This window comes from Equus quagga, chromosome 9, assembly GCF_021613505.1.
Source record: "Equus quagga isolate Etosha38 chromosome 9, UCLA_HA_Equagga_1.0, whole genome shotgun sequence".
Lineage (NCBI taxonomy): Eukaryota > Metazoa > Chordata > Mammalia > Perissodactyla > Equidae > Equus > Equus quagga.
Genome location: NC_060275.1, coordinates 23,326,847 through 23,337,192, shown reverse-complemented (window position 1 = coordinate 23,337,192; position 10,346 = coordinate 23,326,847). Strand labels below are relative to the sequence as shown.

Genomic DNA, 10,346 nt, shown 5'->3' with positions numbered 1-10,346 from the left:
TTATGTAAATTCAGGGATAAATTCCACAAAACCTAATTCGTCTCTGATTTCCATTTGGTAGTAATAAAAACTTGTCTTGGGGTTGAATGGCTTCAAAATCCGCTAGTCTCCAGCAACAGCTGGGATGCACACAATCTTTTTAAGATCTGGCCACATCTTCTGACAATTATTTTTACTATGTTTCTTATCAGAATAGGAAAAAAGCACAGATATTATATTAAACAGAAACCCAGTGATCACTGGTTCTGGTGTTTTGGTGAAATGCACTTTCTCACTCTGGGCTGGCTGAAGTTCATTTCCTTCATTAATATGACGAACATGTAGTACACCCCCTGGCTATAGCAGAGTGAGTGCTGTTATGGATTCCCCCATCTAAAGGCTAAACTTGACTGACCAGCAGTTTAGCAAGGCAAGTGTCTAGAGTTCCAATATTCAAAGTGCTATAATTATACCGTGGAGCTAAAATATAATGAAAGAAATGCAATCTGATAAAGAATACTGTATTTACCCAAAGTTCTTTGGTGAGAGGATTGTAGCTATTGTAGCTGAGCAAAAGTAATCTTTTGGCAGCTCTTGTATAAGGAACCATGAGTATTCCAAGGAGCATTCTACATGTCCAATCGACTGTGCAATTTTAATTTTGCTGAATGGAGTGTGGCCATTTGGGATCCAAAGAGAGTCCTGGTTACAAGAGAGGAAAGATGAGGAATGACCAACAATAGCCCTCTTTCTTGGTCCTTTTCTCACATTTTTTCAGCCTTCCAAAGAGAAATGTACAACAAGTATTAATAAAATATGTGTTGAAACGTGTTTGAGTATTTGCCTTCCTGGATCATCCTCATAATTTCATCTCCCTACTTCAAAGAATAATTGAACCAAATAGCACAAATTCCTCAAATATGGACAATTATAGCAAGACAGTCCAAAGAACTCAAGGACCCCCATGCTGTAGTCCAGGCCCACCAGATGTTTTCGAGAAGGCATTCTCAAGCTTTAGTGAATGTCAGAATTCCATGGAAGGCTTCTTAAAGCACAGATTGTGGGCCTCTGCCTCCAGAGCTATCATTTGGGTAGGTCTGGGTTGGGACCTGAGATTGTACATTTCTAACAAGTTCCCATGTGGTGTTGCTGCTGCTACTCTGGGGACTGTAGTTGGAGAGCCACTGTTTCAGAATTTATATCATGGTCTCCTAAACCCAGCAAAGTTCACATATAGTTAGGGGTTCTGTTAATTCATGGTTTTCAGTTTTGCTTTTTAAATCCCCCACTCCATCACATAGCCTCACAAATATTATAAGTTCTTGCCAGGGCTGAAAGCCAGACTTAGAATAGCACATGTAATTGATGTTTGATGAATTGAAAATGGATAATATTCTATCACCCATAGAATAATTTTAATTTCTTTCAATGAAGATGTCTTTATTTATCATAACACAAGCAAAACAGATGCAGTAGACTATATTTCTAAGAAAAGATAATGATAGCAGAGTTTTCTGGGTTGATTACAAGAATTCAAGTATCATCATAATCTCCGAGCAAACCAAAGTGAAAGATTTTGTAATTTGCAAGAGATAAAATTATACACAGCAAGTTCTGTGGGGATTTGTATGACATTTTCTAATCTTAAAATCTTTTTAGGAGCTTCTTTTTACTTCCATGCTACTTTTCATAAATTTCATTTTTAGCTTGTATTGCTTTAACCAGAAGCATTCACATTTTGGACTTGTAAAGGAATTTCTGACTCCATGGGGAATTATTTTTCAGGCTTAACAATGTTTGATATTGTAGATAAAATGTCATACCTTAAAAAACCCATTCCAAGTTAGTCTGCCTCTGTGTCTGAATGGTCTTTTAAATTAACAAGAATATGATAAGGCGAGCAAGCACAAAGGGACTTAAGCTTGCAGAAACATTTTTCCTATTTGATCATTTTGGTGAGAGTCTAAAATACATTAAGGTTTGTTTCTATCTCTAAATATTCAACTAATATAAACAGAATATCTCTAGCAGTATTACCCCTAATGCTTATTTATGTCTGATAAAACTAAAGCAAATGGATGTTAACAATTCTTCTTTTGAGTCACTTTGAGGGCTTCAAGAGTGGGTCCTCATTTATATTTTCATTAAGGAAACATTGAAGGTTTGGCTATGTTGGTATCTGCTTATAAACTACCATCTTTCAGAAGAAGAAAAAGAAAAAAAGGAATGGTGTTGAATGACGATATGACACGGATTGCTTTTCCTCAGAACGACACAGATAAGAAAATATACAATTAGTTAAATTCATATATGGCTCTATGCCTAAGTCCTAGCCAAAGATTAGAAATCTTCCCAAGCCAGCATTTGAAGGGAGAGGGGACAGGAGACCCACTCATTCTCATCAACTCTGGTATCAGATTCAGTTGTACAAGTTTCTTCACGGATGGAATTTGGGTTGTCTTAAGTATATTTCTCCAAAATATAATTGCTTTACATAATTTTACATCAGGCCTAATGGATTGATTCTTTTATGAAGCAAGGCTTGGAAATGTGACTGTTGGAGTGTTCAACAGAATGACCACCAGCATCTTAAAAATGAAGCCAAACAGAAACAAATCAGAAACTTCTCCAGTTGGCTTCCTTCCAGGTCAAATTCACACCATCGTCATTCTAAAGTAAAATTGTCCATCCTCTGTAAAATTGTAAAGTAGGTAGTTTTATTTTGACTCTTTAGAAGCATTCTTCTATCCCTTTCTGATGATTTCTTGGGAGATCCATAGCCTCATCAAACTCTGACTGCCCAAACTCCAGCCGCAACTTTTTGAGCTGCAAGCTCCAAAAGTTATTTCTACTTCTTTGTCTTCTTCAATTTCATCATCTCTCTATCTTCCTCTCCTCATACATTAAATCAGTGTAGTTGATTTCAGATTGATTCTTGGATGAAACAATTTGATAAAATTATTTCATTTTAAGAAAAGATGCTGGTAGGCAAAATCCCTCCAAGGAACCCTAGTATTGTACGAGAAGAGGGAGGAAGGTAACCCAAATCGAAGTCAGTGTAATATATTAGTGGGACTTTTCCTAAGCCTGTGTGAAATCCTTCCTAAGGGAGTGAAGGCAGCTGATGCCTAACATGGGCTGAAGCTTTCAAAAGGAGACCGTGGGAGACGTATCTATTATTTTTCAATACATTCTGCTTGCTTGGGTCCATTACTAAAACTAAGTAAGCAATACAAGTTACTTAAAGTACTGAGGTACCTTTATTCCAGAGCCATATATTCAAAATGTAATTGTTGTAAGAAGTACAAAAGCTCAAATTGCCAGTGAACTGCAAGGGTAATTGTATTGAAGAAAAGTTAATCTTTATTTAACTTTCCTAAATCATGTACTCACAGCACTGAAAACTGTCATAACCTCCTTGTTTCAGATTAAGTGGATTATTTATTTGTGATAATGGGCACATATGCTCATTAGCATGCTGTCGTAAACAGCTGCGTTCAATGTATTATGTGTTCTGTGACATAAATAAGGTGTTCAACATGAGGTTGTTGTTTAAAATATAGGCCCCAGGAAGAACAAAAAAGCAATAAGTGCTTTTTAATATAGTTGCCTGGTCTTGAACTCTAAATTTATTTCTACCTTATTAATGCTATGGAAATTGCAGGTATTACTCTAGTGAAATATCTTGACATTCAAGGACATTAGAACTTCTTTCTGCTTTCTCCTCCTTGGTGTGTCTCAAGCTAGGTGTTCACTAGCTTGTATTGCTTTTCTTATAAAGGGGGATATCTTGTGGACGTGGGGGAGGCATTTAAAGTAAAATAGTCTGCATCTCTGTAAGCTTAGAACAGGGTTCGTTTGATGGATGTTTTCAACCCATCTTAGTTCTGAAAGTTTCCAAACTGGATGTAGAGTTTAGAGATTGCCTATTTCAATGACCTCATTTTACAGATGAAGGAACCGAGGTTCTGAGGACTTAAAAGACTTTTTGAGTCACAGATCTTTAGGTAATAAAACTAGGACCAAGGGCTAAATATCCAGACTCCCAATTTGACATACTTTCCGCTAGCTGAACAGGCAGGAATTATATTGGCTACACTATGGATCTGTGGGGAGGAGTAGCTTATTAGACAATGAGGGGGCCGGGCTGTGTCCTTTGAGATTTTGACCAATATTATTTATGGTAGACTTAAATGGGCACTGTTATTTTACAATTTATATTCATTTTAGCAAAGTTCCAGCTGCTTTCTTTTGGTGAATGGCCTAGTCGGATGAAATGAGTGTATGTCAGTGAATGATGCAGTTCACCGGGCAAGGTTGAACACAAAGGGTAAAGTAACAGACCTCAAGTAGAAGGTGTGGAAAAATTGTATGTGTGGGAGCGTGGCAGATAACACCATGGAGAGACAATGAGAAGCTATTCAGCTTTATCTTCACTGGACAGCGCAGCATACGAAGCTAGGAATAATTCCATCCATTGGAGCTAGTATGGGTCCATCCTTTATGAGAGTTTTGATTATAAACAATTTAAATGCCTCCTTTTTAAATGAAAGAAAACTGGAAAGTTTTTGCAAAGTATAGCAAAAATTGTTCCCGTTAGAAAAATTAAGGAAGCTAATGAAGTTGGGGTTTGTTATCCTGAGAAAAATGAAGGATGAAACATAATTTAGGTCACATTTTTAAAGAAGTTAAATGCTGCTTCAAAGGAATAAAGGACTCTTGCAAAGAAATATCCATCTCCTCTGCATTTTCACACAAGGCGATTCAGGAGAAAATGGGATTAAATGGAAGCAAGAAAATTCAGTTAAACTCTGAGAATGATTAAATACTGAAAACAAGATACCAAGGGACATTGTAGAATCTTTAGCCTCAGAGATCATTAAAAATGAAATTAAAAGTAATTTAACTTGAATGATTTAGGTATACACCTGTCTGAGCAAAGAGTGAGCCCAATGACCTCCTGAGACCTTGTCAAAGTCTGAATCAACAACCAAGCGTTCTTCCAAATGCTATTCTGCCAGCTCCGAAAAGAATATGCTTTAACTAATTATACTTGTCCCACCCCCTCAGGATTCTTAAGTGACTTTCTCTTCTTCCTGTTGATTTCTCATGTTTGTTTATGTGGAAAAAAAAATCCAACTATAATATTTACTTAGATTTCCTGGCTCATGAGCAACATTTGGATGGAAATTAAGACCCAGCAGGGATTTGTGATTTTCTGTAGTAGTTTATTGACTTGCTTCTGCAAGTGGGATTTCTTACCTATTTTACCACCTGAGCTTTGTTTTAAATAATTTTTTCCACTCTGTTCAGAGTTGGGTTATTTTTGTTAATGAAACACCACATCTGAGCAGACTTTTCAAAATTTAATGGATGCTATAATCAGAATGCAGAGATAGAAATAGTCCCCTAAATCTTAGCTTCCCCACTGATAACCACTGCTACTTTAAGATATCTAGTTGGGCCCAGCCTGGTGGCACAGCAGTTAAGTGTGCATGTTCTGCTTTTCGGCAGCCTGGGGTTCACCAGTTCGGATCCTGGGTGCGGACATGGCACCACTTGGCAAGTCCTGCTGTGGTAAGCATCCCACATATAAAGTAGAGGAAGATGGGCATGGATGTTAGCTCAGGGCCAGTCTTCCTCAGCAAAAAGAGGAGGATTGGTGGCAGATGTTAGCTCAGGGCTAATCTTCCTCAAAAAAAAAAAAAATCTAGTTTTATTTGGAAAATATTAGTATTTTTTCTGTCTAAAGTTTCAAGTACTGACTGATATGTGATGATGGCCATGCCTAGAATTGTATGAATTCTTAATTTTTCATATTAATGCTTTTTGGGCCAGTTTTATTAATTGTGGTTACCTCTATTGATCACTTTTTCACTTCTTTAACTCAATATTCTTGATTTTAAGTTTCATTTTTTCCTGGACATTTCTCAAAGCCTCTAACTTTTTTGAAAAAGTTTTGTAAAGAAAAAGCAGAGGATTTAAGCTAGAGATCTATTTGAATAAGCAAACCTATTTCCCGGTTCTGTCTTGTTCCAGGTTTCCAGATTAAGGCTTTCACATCACTGCACTTCCTATCTGAACCTTCTGATGCCATCACAATGCGGGGAGGAAATGTCCTCCTGAACTGCTCTGCAGAGTCTGACCGAGGCGTCCCAGTTATCAAGTGGAAGAAAGATGGCATCCACCTAGCCTTGGGAATGGACGAAAGGAAGCAGCAACTTCCAAATGGGTCTCTCTCGATACAAAACATACTTCACTCCAGGCACCACAAACCAGATGAGGGACTTTACCAATGTGAGGCATCTTTAGGAGATTCTGGGTCAATTATTAGTCGGACAGCAAGAGTAGCAGTAGCAGGTAAGCAGATTCTTCCTTCGCTTCCTCCTCTTTCGCCATCTCTTCTTATTCCTTTTTTGAGATAAGAAAATAATCTTCGCAGAGACAATGTACGTTTTTAAGATAAAGGAAAAATGTAAAAAAAGATATATGCTTATTCCTTTATGGTCTTGACTGACTTTTATCCTAAAATTAGCTTGGCACACAAGAAGGATCTCAACAATTAATAGAGCATTATGAGAGTTTTTGAAATAAAGCCTGGCTTAAGTTGATCCACTGCTTATGTCTAAGGGAGGACTTTTCACTAGTATAAAAATAATTTCCTAATTCATTCATTTTATAGCATCAGTAATGCTGAAACTTTGAAGAGTTAATTTTTTTTTTTACCTTCAGAGCCATGAATTTTATTTTACTTTTAATGACTTAACCTGCAACATATACATCTCCAAATGAGAAATTAAAATTGCTATTCTGGGGTCAGCTGGTAGCATAGTGGTTAAGTTCATGCACTCTACTTCAGTGGTCCAGGTTTCTCAGGTTTGGATCCCAGGCGTGGACCTAGTGCTGCTTATCAGGCCGTGCTGTGGCAGCACCTTACATGAAATAGAGGAAGATTGTCACAGATGTTAGCTCAGGGCCCATATTCCTCACACACAAAAAAAGAAATTAAAAATTCTATTAGTGCTTACAAATATCTGAATGCTTAGTAATATTTTGACTCAATAACTGAGTAATAAGATGAACAGTTTTTCTTTTCATTGGATATTTTAAATTGGTACAGACCAAAAAAAATAATATTGAATCTTCTAGATGGATTTTGTCCATTGATTTTGATATTTCTGCCCCACTTGTTTTGGTTAAAGGACAGCTTGTAATTATTTATTTTCACCCCTACAGTATTAGACCTGTAGGGAAAAGAATAAAATTTTTACTCATTTCTATAATGATTTGGCTAAAAGTTGATTTTTTTTTTTAAATTTTTAAGTGAGACACAAAGCAAGGCAAAGGGATCCAATCTGAAATAAATGTAGGCCTTTAAATGGATAAACAGTTTTGAAGGACTGCTTTAAAACTTCATGTTTAATTCTCAGCAAAAAAATGGAACCATTATTTCCCAGGTCCCATTTAAATTATATCCTGAAAAACTGATCAGAATGAGGACTCATTTTCAGCAATGACATATTCTAGGACAATAAGGCAGGGCCACCACTCCCCACACACTCTTCTAGTGAAGGTGTAACAAAGCTGAAATCTGAAAGAGGTGATTTTCTCAGGTGATGATATAAAAAATTAGATTTCACAGATATGCAATGAGCCCATAAATCCGGCTTTATGCCACTCTTTTGTGGCTTCTTTTCCCCGCCAAGAACCCTCTTTCATATTCAGTTAAACCAGGTTGGTCCTGAGCAATGGATCCTGGCAGGCAGGATCACTTAATGACACGGTGGCCAACCACTCTGGTTTAACCTGGACTGACCTGGTTTTAGCACTTCAAAGTACCATGTCCTGAGAACCCCTCAGTCCCAGGTGAAACTAGGATGGTTGGTCAATCTATTTAGTGGTACCCCCACCTGCTTTGGCAATGACAGACTGAAACTTGGATGCAGAAAGTCTCCTTTACTCAGGAGACACGTGAGATGGCATCCTGATCACGAAAACCAAGGCTATCAACCACCTGGGACCTTTGAGTGATGAGTGTCTGAAATTTGATTGATGAGCAGAAAGTGTAGAGATGACTGAGAGGCTATGTTAATTATGATTGATTAAAAAGAACAAGTGGAACAAGTGCTGAGGATTAAGGTAAAAGCTGCTTTCCCAGAATGCTCCAAATGAAGTGGAAAGGGTGCAATTTGATTTTCCCTCTTTTGAGAATTTTGAGACTTTCAGATCCGACCCATCAGTCACCCACAAGACTAAGGTAGCTCTGCCGAATTGAATGCTGGCATTTCAATGCCCTGTTCCAAAGGCAGATGCACATACGCTGTTAATGAAAATGGCCTGATGTTGTGGTTTCAGTTTCCTGCAAACCAGATTCACTTTTACATGTTCTGTTTCAATGGCAAAATGAAGAACGATTCCTTCCCTGTGAGATATTAAAATAAAGTGGCTTCGACTTTCGTATTCTATATAAGGACAGGCTGGCAGATTCAGTCACTGAGTTACAATCTAATATTAGATTGTATCATTTCAAGGCAATAAGCCTGTTCACAGCATTTTAAACACTTACCCTGCTGTTTGGCAACACAGCATACATCAATGTTATATCTGCTGAGGTTAAGATTGCCAAACCGCCGGAATGCACAAGGGGCATATATCTTCCTCGTAATAAAGACCATGGGCCTGATTTAATCCCATTTTTAAAGCATTAGCAGTCAATAAACCAGTCACTACTAAAAGGTAACAGTCAGCTTTGCTTGGGTGAAAAAAACATCTGTTCTGTACCCTCAGGTGCTATGTAGAGCCCATTTAATATAATACTCCTCTTCCATTTTGGCTTTCTCAAAGCGTCTTTTGATAAAAAGAAATATGACAAATGAAACCCGCCTTTAATCAATCAGCACATTTTATGCAATGATTTTGCTATGCGCTGTTCATCCTATTTTCTAGGAACTTTTCGAGTGCTCTTTAAACTCGGAGTACACACTTAGCTGAAGAGGGAGGGAGGATAGGAAAGATATACAAAGGGCTATGATCCCGTAGAACATCTTGTGAAAACTCTGGATGTAACGAGCTACCGACTCTTGGTATTTCTGGTAATTGTGAGGTTTGTCAATAAGGAGCACCCGGGCTATGAAGTTTTCATTTGAAAACAATCTGGCTGGTACTGGCTGAAACTTGAGAATTTCTTCTGTATTCAATTAGCTCTAATCTAAAACAGTGCAGTATTTCGCGGCTGTGGATACCTCTGTTTAACCCTCAAGACTGAGAACAGCTTGAAGAGAGAAACAGTAAGATTTTATCTATAAAGTTTCTCCTATCACCCTCCCCTCTCTGTACCTAGCAAAGCGTCTGGCATGTTGGGTAGTTTTTCAGTAGACGTTGGTTTTACTGACAAAGATGTAGGGCTTTATGCCATAAGCGGAGAGTTTTCAGTCAATATCATCAGCTTCCTCCTCCTCTCCCTCTTCCTCCACTTCTCTTCTTTTTTGTTGGACTTCATGATATTAAACTTACTTATATGTGTGCCTATATAAATATACTCTTGATGGACTGAGTTAGCATAATTTGATTTCTATTTCAATAGTCTAGAAATTAGTTAATAACAGTATTGAGGACTTTGGAATCAGAAGATGGACTGAATTGGAATATCCATATGCTACTATAAAAAAAAGGCACCTGTCAGTTCCTCATTCCTCCATAACTCATAACTTCAAGATGAGCTTGCATCTGGCCAAGCACATCTTCCCTACTCCAGATGTTGCCAGCTATCTGAGCCTCTGGATTCTTTTCTCTGAAACTGACATCATAACAACTTACCTCCAAAGGCTGTGGTGGCTTTTAAGTAACTTTTAAAATGTAAAGCCCTAGTGCAGGGTAGATTCTTATTCAATGGAAGTAGTAGTATAAATAGACCTAATAATGGTTATTATGTTATTACAATTATTATTAAGAAATAACAACTTTCAATATTCTCTCGTGATGGTGCAAAGCATTTTTTAGGGGGGGAGTGGGTGTGACACAGGCAACAAATCCTGAGCCATAAATATTGTCACCTTAGATCAGATACGTGCCTTTGCAATCTAGTAACACAAACTGGCAGGCCTGAATTGAATTTTTAAAAAGTTGAATCTATGCAATTTGTTGGTAAATAGTGCCAAAATCCATTTGATTACAAGACTCATTTTTCACCAGTTGATCTACTATTATGTCAATGGAGCCAATATGATTTGTACTGTCCGGAACAGGAGTTCTAGATCAAGCAACTGCTGCTATCATTTCGGAAAAAACTGCTGGGCATTCTTCTCAACCGAATCTCCTTAACATCTTTTTAACTGAAAAAGATCATGGAAGCTGGATTCACAGGAATT

At 37.6% G+C, this 10,346-nt stretch overlaps 1 protein-coding gene across 1 annotated transcript in view; it reads left to right on the top strand.

Annotated features, from left to right (window-relative positions):
- The first annotated feature begins 5,147 nt into the window (after window positions 1-5,147).
- DCC (DCC netrin 1 receptor) overlaps window positions 5,148-10,346 on the top strand; it is a 707,243-nt gene continuing 702,044 nt past the window's right edge. Inside the window, exons 1-2 of the mRNA XM_046672042.1 lie at window positions 5,148-5,199; window positions 6,019-6,339. Of these exons, the coding sequence (XP_046527998.1) occupies window positions 5,148-5,199; window positions 6,019-6,339 (373 nt within the window). The remainder of the gene's footprint in view (window positions 5,200-6,018; window positions 6,340-10,346) is intronic.